The 15,704-nt window shown below is 43.7% G+C and overlaps 2 protein-coding genes across 5 annotated transcripts in view; one reads left to right on the forward strand and one right to left on the reverse strand.

Moving 5' to 3' along the window:
* SLC26A1 (solute carrier family 26 member 1) overlaps window positions 1-7,981 on the forward strand; it is a 37,599-nt gene extending 29,618 nt beyond the window's left edge. For 3 of the 4 annotated variants that reach the window (XM_032095217.1, XM_032095218.1, XM_032095219.1), the window contains exons 4-5: window positions 1,081-1,731; window positions 3,110-7,981. In XM_032095217.1, the coding sequence (XP_031951108.1) occupies window positions 1,081-1,731; window positions 3,110-4,630 (2,172 nt within the window). In that variant the 3' untranslated portion in view covers window positions 4,631-7,981. Of the gene's footprint in view, window positions 1-580; window positions 665-1,080; window positions 1,732-3,109 lie in introns of all 4 variants that reach the window. The other variant, XM_032095220.1, reaches the window with a different exon arrangement.
* The window catches only part of IDUA (alpha-L-iduronidase), a 46,390-nt gene extending 32,489 nt beyond the window's left edge, over window positions 1-13,901 (reverse strand). The window contains exons 1-2 of the mRNA XM_032095221.1: window positions 13,452-13,901; window positions 10,267-10,407 (exon numbers count right to left, since the gene is read on the reverse strand). Of these exons, the coding sequence (XP_031951112.1) occupies window positions 10,267-10,407; window positions 13,452-13,576 (266 nt within the window). The 5' untranslated portion in view covers window positions 13,577-13,901. The remainder of the gene's footprint in view (window positions 1-10,266; window positions 10,408-13,451) is intronic.
* Window positions 13,902-15,704: the final 1,803 nt, after the last annotated feature.

Below are 15,704 nucleotides of genomic sequence, written 5' to 3' on the forward strand. Positions count from 1 at the left end.
TGTGTGTTCCTATTTTATTTTTGGAGCTATGTAAGTTAGGGCACTTGCATGTTTTGCCTCTTAGTCATGTTCCCACCTACCCCAAAACTACTTATGAATGCACTAAGCTAATCTCAATTTAATTTGACAACTGAGTAAAAATGCAGAGGTTGAGTTTGGTGAAAACAGTTGTGTCCATTGAGGCAAGAGACATTGAAAGCATCCCCATCAGGGGCATACAAATAATCCCAGTCATCATATAACAGAAAACAAGCAGGAGAACCATACGAAACACTGCTGTGTTTGTTTGGCTGTACACATAATTATTTTTTGTATCTCGTTACTGGGAGAGCAAAGTTGGGTAACTATGGATTTAAACCCGAAAATACTAACATGTAGCACTCTTCTGACATGGTAACATCATGGTGCTTGGTCCATATGTTGCCAGTGTGGTGGTATTTGTGAGTAGGTATTTATTACCAGAAGTTGCACATCAAAACAATCTACAATTCAACAAGTTCATGTTATGTAGCAGCTACAAAGAGTCCATCAATGGTTTGTGTGCATATCTTTTATGTAAGACTAAACTGTTGCTCTCCAGAAAATTCTGCTTTACAGGTCCTACCAGCAACATTTTCCTCCTCTGCATTGACAACAACTGCAGTGACAGATCATTATATCCCATGTGAGTGACAAATCAATGACTACAAGATGTACTCCCTATACAGAAACACTATAACCTACCTCACTAGTGCATGTTTATTTCACACCATCAAGTTCTGCCTCTGCTCACAGAGACCTTTATGATGGAACATTTGGAATAGATGATGGAAATCTTTGTCACACAAAGAAATTACTAATTTAACCCCATTTTTCTTTAATAGAACAAACTGGATTCAATTGAAAGTACTCTTTAATGTCTGCAAGAAAGGGCAGATTTATTTCTTAGACTTGAGTGTCACTGGAGCCCTGTGATAGTGTTCTTGTTGGGATGATGCTTCCTTAAAAGCAAAATCAGGTGACAAACTTACAGTGTTAAGCGACTGTGCTAAGAAAACCTTCCTGAATTGCAACCTAACAGAGGTTTTCTTCACTTTGCAGGAACACATAAATGAAGTAAACACTGGGAAAATGGAAAGACCACTTGATGCTACCAGAATGGAAAACAACACCTCATCCTGCTTTCTCATGGAAAGAAAGCCTCACATCAAGATTAACAGGAAAGAAGTCATCCTAGCTAAGCTGAGAAAGAGCTGCTCCTGCACACCACAGAAGCTGAAGAACTTTGTTATGGACTTCTTTCCTGTTTTACGATGGCTTCCCAAGTACCAGTGCAAAGAGTACATTTGGGGGGATGTTATGTCTGGGTTAGTGATTGGGATCATTTTGGTGCCTCAAGCAATTGCATACTCACTGCTGGCAGGTCTGAAGCCCATTTACAGCCTTTACACATCATTCTTTGCCAACATCATCTATTTCTTAATGGGCACATCCCGTCATGTCTCAGTTGGCATTTTCAGCTTGATAAGCTTAATGGTGGGACAAGTTGTGGACCGAGAACTTCTCTTGGCTGGGTTTGACTTGAATGATGATGCCCCACCAGCCCCAGATGATGGCTCTCTGCAGAATGACAGTCTGTCCAACACAACTGCCTTCAACCTTACCATTGTGGGGACAAATGCCGAGTGTGGGAAAGAGTGCTATGCTATCGGCATTGCTACAGCCTTGACATTCGTGGCAGGAGTGTATCAGGTAAGTGGTTGCTGACATCCAGAGGCAAGGTATGAAGTTCCTGAAGCTTTTTTGCATGACCTAAGCTTTGGCTTGACTGTCTTTCAATGAGATACATCATCAGTTCATTTGAATGTACCTAGGACTGTCTTCCCCAGGAAACCTAACTGTAGGCAACTCAGAGACACCATGAGGCTAGCAGTTTTCTTAGCTACTAGCAAACACAGGTAAAACAAGAGTCTTCTGAAAGACCATTGTTTTGATACTCTACTGCTTCTTGGCCTTGCTGCTTTCATGAGACAATGAGCCCCAATACAGATATAGGAAATTCCCAGGTAGCTGTGTACTTCAACAATGAAGAAATAACTCTCTTTCCCTAGATATATTAATAGAGGTGTAGACCTACTCATCTACTTCTACAAGTTCAGAATGTGCAGCTCAGTGTTTTGCTAGGGGTGCTATTTTCTAAGAAACTGTCCAAAAGATAATTCAAAGAAAGGACAAGAGGATAAATCGACTGACTAACCTACTTTTCAGACAATGGCTGTGCTGGACTCCTTGACACTTGTCAACATGCTGCCATCACAAGGATATCAAGAGAACACAGAAGGAAGCATCATGAACATACTTATCTATTAACTCTGTGTGTGTGTGTGTGTGTGTGTGTGTGTGCGTGTGTGTGTAAACATACATATATATATACATATATATATATCAATTAAGAAAGAGCTAGCTATCTTCCTGTTGTAGTAAGGAGTTTCAGGTCACATTTATGAACAAAAAAATGCCCTTGTGAAGTTCGATTTTCCAAAACCTTCTAAAGAAGGAGAATCAACTAGTTAAGGACAGAATCCTGGAGTTTGTGAGCTGTTCTGCCACTTTTGGTCTTAGACATGCCATAAAGGCTGTCTGTGCTCTATTTTCCCTCCTGTCCAGAGGGCTAAAATTAAAAGCTGTTTAATACAACAGCTAAAGTAGGGATCTTATTTGCTGTCATTCAAGTTCTGTTTACAAAAAAAAGCCATACATTTTAACTATATTCACTTTAAGACAGAGAAAAAAGAAAACTGACTGTGGTATAATAGAAGTATTTTGGACCCACTGCTCTTTTGCATGGGAAATAAAAATCAGGCAAGCCACTTCAGATAAATATTTGACTGACCCTGTCCCAAACTCCTCATTCACCTCTTGGGTTTGTAGCATTCCACAACAGTAAAAGGAATCACATGTTTTAAAAGCAGACTGGAAACAATAAAGGATAATTCCTGTTTCAAGACTGAAATAGCCAAAAGCTATTGACCTCCAGCTAGTTCTCCCCCATCTGTACTTAATTATTTGCAGCAATGGTTACAGCTCATGGTTTATTTGTTGTTTTTTTTTTCTTTTTCTGTTTCCTCAGGTTCTAATGGGGATCTTCCGTCTGGGTTTCGTATCTATGTACCTATCTGAATCCGTACTAGATGGCTTTGCAACTGGTGCTTCCTTAACCATTTTAACAGCTCAAGTGAAGTATCTGATTGGAATAAAAATTCCACGTAGCCAAGGGCATGGGATGCTTGTTATTACCTGGATTAACATCTTCCGGAACATTTCTCAGGCTAACCTTTGTGATGTCATCACAAGTGCCATTTGTATCGTGGTGCTGGTCACTGCTAAGGAACTCGGAGATCGGTATAAGCATAAACTGAAATTTCCTCTTCCCACAGAGCTGGTAGTTATTGTTGTGGCAACATTGGTGTCACACTATGGTAAGTTAAATGAAGTATATGCATCCAGTGTTTCTGGAGCTATTCCAACAGGATTTATCCCTCCAAAGGTACCAGAGTTCAACTTAATGCTCCGAGTTGCTGTAGATGCTTTGCCTCTTGCCATAGTTAGTTTTGTCTTCACTGTATCCCTTTCCGAAATGTTTGCAAAGAAATATGCTTACACCATCCGAGCCAATCAGGAAATGTTTGCTGTGGGGTTCTGCAACATCATTCCTTCTTTCTTCCACTCTTTTGCAACCAGTGCAGCTCTGGCAAAAACACTCGTCAAAACATCTACAGGCTGCCAGACTCAAATCTCTGGAGTAATCAGTGCAATGATGGTTTTGCTGGTGCTGCTCTTCCTGGCACCTCTATTCTACTCCTTGCAGAAGTGTGTCTTGGCTTGTATTATCATTGTCAGCCTTCGGGGAGCCCTGAGGAAGTTCCGAGATGTGCCAGCACGGTACCATGTGAATAAGGTGGACACACTTGTCTGGGTAGTTACCATGTCTGCCTCTGCCTTGGTCAGCACAGAAATAGGGCTGTTGGTTGGCATTGTTTTCTCCATGTTATGCATCATTGTTCGGACCCAGCGGCCACGGACAGCCCTGCTTGGTCAGATCCAAGACACAAGCTTTTATGAGGATGACTTAGAATATGAAAATCTCTCTACTGTTCCAAAGGTCAAAATATTTCGGTTTGAGGCCCCACTTTACTATGCAAATAGAAACTACTTCCTAAAGTCTCTGTACAGATTGACCAATTTAGATCCTAACCTAGAAGCTGCTAGAAGGAAGAAATATGAGAAGAAGGAAAAGCAGCATCTGAAAAAGGGAAATCACAGAACTGCTAATGGACTGGGCATTGGAGAAACCACTATGCAACTAGTTCCTAAGCAAATTGATTTCCAAGCCCTTGTTGTAGATTGCTCTTCCATCTCATTTCTGGACACCACTGGAGTTAATACTTTAAAGGAAATCCTGAAAGACTACAAGAATTTAAACATTTCTGTTCTCCTGGCTTGCTGCAATCCCTCAGTGATAGACTCTCTGAAAAGAGGGGGTTACTTTGGAAGAGATTTTGGATGTATGCAGGAAATGCTATTCTACAGTATACATAATGCTGTGCTGTTTGCAAAAGACCAAAAGCTTTCAGCAGATTGCTCAGTTTAACCCTGCATCTTCGCTGATGATTCGCTACGAAGTGACAGATGGAGAGGGGCAGTTTGCAACAAGTAAATTATCAGACACACTGTTGGCTGTGTAAAGCCATTCCCCCCTAAGAGCTTCACTTTATGTCATACGTCACATAGAGCAGCTACTGGAGAGACAGTCCAGGACAAGCGTGGAACAGGTTAGACTACCATTTTCACTTTAAAATGCAGGCAAAGACAATTTGGGATTGACTTGTCCCTTGTACCATGATCATTGTGACCCAACATGGATATCAGAGGACTGTTGTGGTGGAAGGTCTGCCCAGTATCAGCTTGTTCTCCCAGTGATTTAATGGCTTGTGTCAAGAAGGCTAAGCCACTTCCATGAAAATGCAATCAATACATCATTCTGGACACATAATGGTTTAAATTCTGGCTTGCAAGGCCCTGCCCCTTCCAAACATTCTAGGTGTACTCCTAAAAAAGTCCCCACTGTTTGCATACAAATAAAATGTATAAAATATTGTGGAATGTAGAATATCGCTCCTCCTTAACCACACAGGCTTAACAGTATAACCTGCCACAGGAGAAGAAACTACGATCCATCACAGGTTCCTCTCAAAACAACCATTTCCAAAAACTGCTGGCTTTGGAGTCACAGGAGTCATCTGTTTTATTGGATCAAATCTGTCATAATTAGTTACTGAAGACTGTGATGCCCCTAATTATCCTGGAAGAAATATGACTCTGATGCACAATCTTGTAACTAGTAAGATGATAAACAGGATTAAGAAAAATTAATGGCTTTAACTGGCAGCTACCCAGCTAGTTGTACCATCCTGTAAAATAAGTTGCCTCTGGTGGGCAGATGCAACTCTAATTCAGGGATACATAAGGACCATCAAACATAAAACCTCAGAGCTGTGATGCAGCACATCTTCCTACAAATGCCTGCCTGGGTTCAAAGAAAAACAGGAGAAAATAGGGTAGGGTGGGAAGGTAAATCTGTGAGTTTTCTTGAAGGGGATTGATGGATCAGTCAGAACTGCCTGGCTGGTCTTCTCTGATGCAATGCTAATGAAGTATTACAAGTAACATACATGGGTCAAGTAAACAGAGCAATGCTTTGTAACTTGTGTATCCCTCTATGTTGAAGAACTTTCATCACTGTACATACTACACGCATTGTGGGGGTTTTGTTTGTTTTGTTTGGCATTTTTTTCCTATCATATTAATCTTTGATTTGAGGTCTACTAGACCATGTCTTCTAGGGCTGGTTACTTTCTATAATAATTTGCATTAACTGCTGTTCATTATGCTTTATGTCACGTGATACTCCCCTCATCAGTTGTATTGTTGTATATCTTTACAAATAAGAACAGACTTGGATTTTGATTGTAACACAATTTGTGTTCAGTGTTCAGGCCCATGGCATGGGCAGAATATCCTGTTTCATACTCAAGTTTATAACTACCTTCACAAAAGGTAAGGCAGTTGTGCTCGCTGTCCCTCCTTTTTCATGTCAGGTTCACACAGCATTAAGCATGGAAGGAAATTCCATCACAGCTGTGCCTCTTACAACAGACTCTAAAAACAGGTTCCATATATGCAGAAGCCATTTCTTTGCTGTCCCATTCAAAAAAAAAAAAAAAAAGTCAACACATCATATGACTTGCTCATTTCAATTTTTTAGGTCACTGAATGAAAGAACAGTCAAACTGAGGTTCTCCAAGTGCCCCAGAGCCTGTCTGTGTCTCAGAAATAAGTATTTTCTTAGAGGAAAAGCAGTGCACTCCCAAAAGACAAAAAGTATCTTCACTGGGACTACAACTAGCACAGTATTAGGTTATTCAGTGCTGACGTTTTCATGCACTCATTACAAAAGAAGCCTATCAGCTGCACACTGTTAGTACTGCTAAAGCAGTAAAACCTGACAGATACACCTGACACGAGATTAAAGGGTTGACCATTAGCAGTATTTTCCTGTCACAAAGCAATTCACATTATTATTTAAATTGTTTACTTGGTATGATTAGCTTCTTTCTGTTCTACAAGCAAGTGAGCAGGGCCCAAGGACAAAATATTGCTTTGTGCCTGCTTTTGTTTGTAACCCTTCTTTGATCAGGGAATACCTCTTTTAAGGTCCTGTTTGGGCCTAACAAGGGGAATGGGTTTATAAGAGTTACTGCCAGACAGTATCAATATAGACACTCTTAGGCCATTGTGCTAAGCAAGCTGTCAATGGAAGTCAAATAAAACTTCCTACCAATCAACACTTTCTTTAGCTTTATGGATCAAGCCACCAACATAGAACATAAAGAAAAAAATATGCAAAGATACCCTTAACTCTAGATTAATCTCATTTTAAAAGACAAAAAAGAAAGAGAAATCCCAATGGAAGGTGTATCCTTCCAAGAGTCTCTGGAGAACAATGAAGAGCATGAGAAAGTTAGGAGTGGGAAGTCTCTTTTTCACCATATTTATTTTAAGTGTGGTACCAAAGGATACCTAAGCAAAGAAACGACTATGCATAAGAGAGAAGGTAAACTTTACAACTTATACTATGAAGAAAGAAACTATTGGTCAGAAAAAACCGTAAGAACAATTTCCTGTTTAGGTTTTACTGGCAGAGCTGGCTCATAATCAACTGTGTTGGACAATGTCGAACTCAGCAGGGAAACAGCTTCAGTGCTATGATGTGGGGATGCTGGCAGACTGTGAATTATTTCTATGGAGTATGTAAAAGGTAACTAAAAAAAGCAAGCCTTTTTCTGGTACATTTATGTTTGCTATACTGAGTTATACTAAGACTAAAGACATGAAGATTGAAAATTAACAAAAACCGCTGATTCTCTTCTCTCCTAATCTACCAGAAATTAGCTATCACGTCTTGGAGAGGAGCTGGGGATAGGCTTGTAATTCCAACTAGGTTAATACTAATATTGAAATAAAATCATTATATGCCTTTTAGGAAATGTTATATGCTTCATGTAGATTGACTATATTTTTGTTCACTGTGATGCCTTGTGATTTACCATGTATCATGTATCTGACAGAGCTTAGTACTGCTACATAAGAATGGGAAAGGATTCTTAACTTGTGGACTCTGTGCATCCCTTGGAACTGGGCAAAGAGCCACAGTCTTCAGCTAAAAGCGTCCTGTCTTGTTGACTAGTGAAGCACAGCCAGAATGTGTGGTCTAGGTGTCAAAATAGCTCTATTTACTGGCACTGGTAACCAACAACCTGGAAACTTTCCAGTCCATGAAAGACACCTTGGGTTCCCCCACAATCATGAACATTCCTGTGTCACAAGACCAAGAGACAAATGCATGCTTTTGGTTGGAAAATAAAAAACAGTTCTCTGAAAACAGTTTGCTTTGTGGTATCCTTTCACAGGTGGTGAAATAATGGGCTAACTCAGAAAAAGAAAAAGATGAAGAGGGGGGCTTACTGTACTAGAAGAAGTTAAAATAAAGGAATGCACTTGGTATTGGGGGATTATAAAACATAATGAGAAAGACCATTACAGAAGTGAGGAAGGGAAGGTGGCAGTCTTTTATTTGAGCACATCTAGTTCTTGGGAGAAACATGGTACCTTTTCACAGATGGCACAACTGTGAAGAAAAGCAAGGTCTCTGTTAGACTTCCACAGAGGTGTTATCTCCTGGTCCCCTGTTTTTTCTAAGTACTGTTCTTCAGTCAAGTGCCCATCTCCACATTTCAAGAAATGTTCTCTACTCATCAACCCCATGACATAATACAGTTCCACACTCAGATGGTTGCACTCAAAACCTCTTTACATCCTTCTGGAAATCACTGGTTCAGGAAGAGATTTGCACATGCACAAAATCAAGCATCAGCACTGAACATCTCTGCTTGGACTTCTGTTCCTGCTCCTGTTGTTTTTTTCAGTCCCAGAGTTTGTCCGCAGGCTCCATGCTCCTTCACCTTCCAAAACTGCTGACACTTAGTCCACTGGTTGTCCTTCCACAACTTAAATGTCTTCTTGTCTTTGACAAATACACATTTTTTTGCAAAATGAGAAGTTCTAGCTTGGTTCTAAACAGCAGCAGTTTCTAATTTCTACTTGTCAATGCTGGGCTAAAGATTGAGGCTAGACGGTTAGAATCCTACCTTTGAGACACTGCAGGTTTTTGGGGGACTTCTTGATTGATTGCTATGTTTACATGGTCCTAGAATTTTGCTAGTGTCAAGGATTTTATCCCACTTTAAAAGACTCAGTGCCTCAGTTCCCACAAATGCTGAGCAGAATCCATGACGCAGGATGCATTCCTCCCCCTCAGTCATTTGGAAAGTCCAATTCAACACATGCCACAGCCATGACAGGCTGGCAGAAGGGATTCTGAGCTCCAAGTGTAGATACAGCTATTTTCTTTCCAAACGTACTCATTGATTTTTCCTAAGTGAATTGGTTACAGAAACCTGAAAGACCCAACCCATCCCCCAGGAGGAATCTCTTAGACGGGGACTCCAGTAGTGGTGAGCAGTGACAGTTGTCTTTGACAGTGGGTCACTCCAAGAGGACATACTCCACAGACCAGTAAGAGAAGGAGACAGACACATGAAAGTGTGTTTACTGGAAACTTCCACAGGGAAAGATGAGAGCAAGGAGCTCTTGTTACCTGTTATACTTACAGATGGACTAACAAAGAGAGGCCACTCTAGGGTACTGATGCAACACTTACCTGCGTGCAGGACTTCTGACCACCCTCCTAAAAAACTGACATACATAAGCACACTTTAATGAGGAAGAAGAAGTCTGCTCCTAATGCACACTCTGAAACTCCCTACTCCTCTGCTCACATGCCATTTCAGAGTCTGAGCTCTCCTTCCCCGTTGCTTCCCTACAGTGGTAAATTCCCATCCTTCTGCGTCTGGGACAGCAGATGCAACAATGATGTGGATTGTAAATATGCTCAGCTCAGCAACAGTCTGAGCCAGGCAGAACTTTTAAGTGCTATTACAACTTTTCATGGGGTTTTTATGGTTTGTCTTCTCTCATAGACCAATTGCTCCCGCTCTAGGCATCTGGCTATTTGGCTATTCCCACTGGGCATCTTGATATGAGTGTTTTCAAACTGAGTTAAAAGGGACTTGAAAGGCAATGAATTCCATGTGTCCTCCTAAAGTCTGACATGTCTTTCCCTAAAACCAAAAATGCCATTTTGTATATGAAACCTTTTGGAACAGGATATTAACTGGTATTACCTGAATTCACCCTGTTTTAGTTCTCACGACCTGTCAATTGATGCAGTACACAGGGGGGTTCGGGATGCAAAAAAATAACTCCTATGACAGGCAGAAGGATTAGTGGCACCTTTCATTTGGACCTCTCAGTAAGTCAGGCCTGTATCAACCTTTGTTGGACTTTTTTGCTGTTTCCCATCTCCTGAATTAAAGGAGTAAAAAGTAAGCCATCTTTTTAGTCCCTCAGCTTCTCAGCAGAAACTATGTCTTTCTTCATCTCATAAAGCTCCAGAATAATCCCCAACTGCTGGAACTTAGCTGACTTCCATGGAAGCAAAGACATGCCCAGCTTGCAACTAGGCTAAGATAAACATCAAAGTGAGCACCTGTTGGACCCTTTAATGTGTCACATTTTCCTAGACTTTGACTTGAGGTGTTTGCTTACCTAAGAGCAACTAATTCCAGTAACCAATGAATCCGAACTTGTTCAATGCCGCCATGTGGAACAGAAGAAATGTAGGCGAGGTTCAGCTCTTGGTCTTTGCTCAGGTCAAACAGGTCAGCACGGCTATGAGGTAAAGGAGGGCTTCAGGAAAAGATGGACAGAAAAGAAACACATCGCAATATTAAATAACAGCTCCACTGGGCATGCAAAGATTCCTATGCTACATCCCTACACCACCTGCACGTTCCTACATGGCATGAGCAGCACTGCCTAACATGAGATGAAAGCAAAATGGAGCTGCAGGTTATTTGGGGCCAACTGGCTGTACATGTTGCTTGGCAAAGTAGAGTATCACCTGGGTGCGTCTCAGCAGTCCCTGCTGCACAGACAGCAATCTCAGGCAACAGTGGCCAGAGGAAACAATATAGTGACATACGCCTTGTGTCTGAGTAACTAATCATAAAGGAGCTCACAGTTTTAGGCTTTTCAGTGGAAGTCAGACTTGCTGACGTAAGAAAAATATGGGCTTGACTTTCCTGCTGAAGTCCATGCAATGACATCAATTCTTTCTCTGCTGTGGATGCTACTACACTTGTTAGAAGCAGAATTAGATGCTCTGAGCCTTCACACTCTTCAGCCATGTTCAGCTAACCCTTAAGCATAAGAAAGCACAGGAGTGTGCAGTTTGAGGTTTCTATGCTTGATTCTGCAAGCACTTTTACAGGTTCATGGCTATACAGCAACGATCATATCAACTTGACTTTGATGTCTACTTATTCCACTGAAATTAACATTACACTGTGGCAAACTTCTGTTGTTCATATCCCCATAGATAAATGCTGCAAGATGGAGATCTCAACCCCACCCTTCACAAGTCAGAAACTTAGAATGCTGCACGGTTCACTGGGTTTGGGCACCCTCAGGGACTTTGATTAAGCCTCCCCGTATGGTGCACATTTTGAATGATAAAGTATTTGTGTTACAAGGATAAAACAATACTGTCCCTCAGGCTTGGTAAAATATATCCATGTCTTCACACTGAAACAAGAGATGACTTGTGCTCTGATGGCACACTATATACATATTGTTCAAGTCTGTGCCTTGTAGTCTGTCTCCTACGATGCCGACCAGACTTGTGCTGACTGTAACTCTGCTGGGAAGAGACATTTATGACATCCTTGCCTACTCTGTACCCATCCACATAATCATCCCACCACTCAGGGCTCTACAGATTTAACCTGCTACTATATAACCATCAGTGCACAAAGGGAGAAAAGCCTGGTCCCATCTGGACAAGAACTTGACACAACTGAGATACTGCCTATCTATTATCCCATCTCCTGCATCCTTATCTGAAAGTTCAAGTCATCACACAAACCACATCCACTTATAATGCTGCAATTTCGCCAGCATACAAAGCACTTAAAAACCATCTCCATAAGATAGCTTCAAATCACACAAGTGATACTGAGAAATTACCAGCTTCACTCTTAACTAAAAATGTATCAGCCATCTGGGTATTTTTAAATGTTCCAGTGAATGAGGACAACGTTAACAATCAGATTCTGATGGAGTGCTTTACTACTACTCTGAAATTCAAACTGGTTTCCATTCAACAGTGGCAAAGACACTTATTTTTGCTTAGTCCATGTTGAATAACCACTATGAAATTCACACCCTGTTAGAGAGAAACCTTGCAGAAACTACAATGAGATACAAAAGAAAGATGATGGAACAGTGGGTTTTGTTAGTGGTGCTATCAGTATCTGTCCTTTCCTATTCTGAGTGCCAAGTGCCCATCCAAGAGAACCTCAAGCCTTGCTCCCAGGCTTTCTCAGCTGCTGATCCACAGCTGTGCACTTGCCCAGAAAAGAAGCTTTAGCAGCTGGAACTCAGTTGTGCCACTGCATGAGCTTTCAAGGGATTTTCAGAAATACCAGTGTTAGTCAGGTGTTATAAAAGAGTAACTGCTGACCCATGGATAGCCTCTGCCTCTGCTACTGCTCCTCTGTCTTTCCTTCACACGTCTTTCACATTTGCAGCTCTCCAAAGTTTTGGCACAATTAAAACCATGGGTGTTTCATGGGTTGCAGTTTAAATGGGCTAAACAAACTATTTTAAAGGCAGATTTTCATTAATGTTTCCTAATATTGCAATCAAAATTTAAAACAAAAAATTGAAACAACAAAAGAAAAAAAATACCAAAACCTGAAAGCCCAAACATTTCTTTTCATCACAATGTATTTTAGGTCCTGTTCTGTTTTTCCCCCCATGGAAAACTAAAGAAAATCTTGCAAGTTGTGTCTTAGGGGACTCTTATGCATTATACAAAAGAAATACACAAATTCCTTTTTCCAAAGTACATTCTGATTCAATCCCTATTGCAACTCTTTTCCATATAACTGTTATTTAACCCACTGTATGCCTAAATGAAGGAGATTATAATCACTTTAGAGTAAGATACAACCATAGCAGTAGCATATACCATCGCTTGCTTTCATGCCTGCTAGAAGCCTTTAGCAGTCTCACAAAACTTGAAGGCTGTTCCAACCCCATTTAGCTGAGCAAGACCAGGCTTTCTCCGAGAAGCAAAGCATGACCAGAATACCGAGTGGTGAAGCTGGGATTTCTGCATGGTCACAGCCTTCCCTCTAACTTAGGTCAGCCTGACCCACTGGCTGCATCGGAAAGGTGGTGCATCTGGAAAATGTCTGTCAAGAAGAACAAACTCCTAGAACTACCAGTCTTTTGTCTGGTAGCACTAGAAATATCAGAAGTTTTGACTGGGGCCCTTTAGGGGCCTTGGCAATGGAAACACTGAAAAGTAAAGGGAAATAGAACATATGTACCGTGCTGGGGAAGGACTTTACGTGTTCGAGGGGGCAAGGAAGCAAGTCAGAAAGAGAAGGAATGTCGACTAGGCCCCTCTTTTGGCCAGCTCACGTTAACTGGCCACATCCCACATCCCGCCCTACACTGGTGGAGCTGGTCCAGCAGCAGGCTAAGCAGCAAGCGGCGCAAGGGCCCTCTGATCCCACAGCAGCAAGCCCGGGAGAGCCTCGGTTGCTCCTAAAAGGCAGCGTCCGCACGCCCTCGGGATCGAGAGGGCGGGATGCAGCCGAGGCGAGAGCTGGAGAACCTCTGCCCAGCGGCTCGGGGCCCGGAGCCGGGCGGTGCGCGCTTACCAAAAGCCAGTGCTCCTCCAGAAGTGCTGCAGGGGCCGCTCGGCTCGCCGGGCATCCACGTACACCTCGTACGCCGCGGAGCCCGCGCCCAGCGGCACCAGCAGCAGCCACAGCAGCAGCCCCATGGCGCCGCGAGGGCCGCGGGCCGGGGAGCGGCGCCCGGGAGCGGGGCCCCACCACCGCCGGCTGCCGACGCGCCAGGGCACGCCCAGGGGCCGAGAGGCGCCCGCCCCCGGAGCCCGGGGGCCCGGCGGCCTCCTGCCCGTCGCTGTGCTCACGACCTCGCAGCGCTGTGGCCGCTGTCCCAGCGCCGCCGGTTCCCGGGAGTCTCCCCCGGCGGTGCCGCGGGGCGGGCGGCGGCGGCTGCGCCTCTCCCGCGCCCCACACGGGGTCGGTGCGCACCGCCACGCCCGCGCTCCCTGTGCCAGGCCCGCGGGAAAGCCGCTGTGACGGGGGCGGAACCGCCCTCCTTCCCCGGAAAAGCGTAGGGGCAGGGTGGGAGTTGTGTCCGCTGACTACGTGTAAACCAATTTATTGATCTCAGCATGGCAAAGAGGAGTGTGCGCTCTCAGCCCATAAAGCCAGCCGCATCCTGGCCTACCTCCAAAGCAGCGTGGGCAGCAGGGGAGCGAGGGGATTCTGCCCCTCTGCTCCTCTCTGGTGAAACCCCACCTGGAGTGCTGCATCCGGCTCTGGGATTCACTACAGGAAGGACGTGGACCTGTTGGAGCAAGTCCAGAAAAGTGAAGTTTATAAGGGGACTGAAGAACCTCCCCTACAAATACAGCCTATGAAAGTCGGGGCTGTTCAATCCTAGTGAATAACGGGTACAAATTGAAAGAGGGGAAGTGTAGCTTAGTTTTTGGGAATAAATTCTTTACTGCGAAGGTGGTGAGACACTGGAACAGGTTGCCCAGGGAGGTTGTGGATGCCCCAGCCTGGCACTGTTCAAAGCCAGGCTGGATAACGTCTTGATTAAACCGGTCTAGTGGGAGGTGTCTCTGCCCATGGCAGGGGGATGTTGGGACTAGGTGATCCTGAAGGTCCCTTCCAACTCTTAACATTCTATGATTCCGTGTTTCTGTGAAAAGTGTTATATGTGCTTTATCACAACCAGCCTGTAGCTTGATCCTCTCAATGCTTGTTTGTTACCATGTGTACCTGAGGAGCCAGTTTTCCAAGGGGTGGGACTCTGGTCCTCAGGATCATTCTCGTTTACCTATTATTGTGCCTTCAGGAGTCTTATCAAGCCTTCCAGGGAGGGAATCCAGTTCTATGCTGCTAGCTGCACCCTGAGCTGGGACAACACAGGTGAGTGCTGCTGCATGGGCTTCAGTGAGGGCTGATAGCATTTTGCCAGATGGAAAGGGAATGAGAGAAGGACTTTGCACCCACTCAAATTGGCTCTTTTGTTAGCTTCCTTTCCAGAGGGATAGATTGGAGGAGATGAACACCCAATAACCAAACGCCATACACTGATTTTTTGCTCATTAACACCAACCCTGGACCTCATTTTAAGTGGGGAGGGTTCGTTGTGGGGCCAGCACAAGATGCCAGCAGCTCCAACACCCAGCTGTGATGGACGTGGAAGCTATCCCCTGCAGAGGAGCCAACAGCTCAGTCCCCAATCAAAGACTTACCCACAAATTTCAGCAAAAAGTTCTTTGCAGGGGAGAAACCCCCTGAACCCCATGGGTTCTACCACAGACCATTCCTATTGACATCTGGAAGACCAAGACTTGAGCCTTGGAGACCAAGCTGATGTTTCCTCAGAGACTGCTGAAACAGAACGGGTGCATTCAGCTTGGCTGATTTCAAAGTCCCGTCTGGAAGACAAGGTGTCAGACCAATGCTCTCTTTGGCCAGGAAATTTTGGCTGTCCTCAGATGTGTTGTAGAAAGTCCTGAAACACTGCAGAGCCACGGATAGAGATGGTGCTCTGTCGACATTTTAGAGAAGTCTCTCTCAGAGCTCCAGGCAAGTCTCTTCCCTGGAAGTCTGACAAGAACATGACCTCCAGAGCATTTCCAAGAGATTGGGGTAGGACCTAAGCAGAGCATCCCCCTTTTTTTCTGCAATTTATCCCAAGGTATGGGCAAGTGCTACATGTAGCACACCAGCAACATCAGGCCTGAACTTGGGAGACAGAAGTCAAAACCCCTGCTAGAGGAGAGACTCGGCAAAAGGCTCTATCACCCACAGATTTCTCCTCCATGTCTTACAAAATTTTTCAATCTTATTACAAGAACTGCA

Source organism: Corvus moneduloides, chromosome Z (genome assembly GCF_009650955.1).
Source record: "Corvus moneduloides isolate bCorMon1 chromosome Z, bCorMon1.pri, whole genome shotgun sequence".
NCBI lineage: Eukaryota > Metazoa > Chordata > Aves > Passeriformes > Corvidae > Corvus > Corvus moneduloides.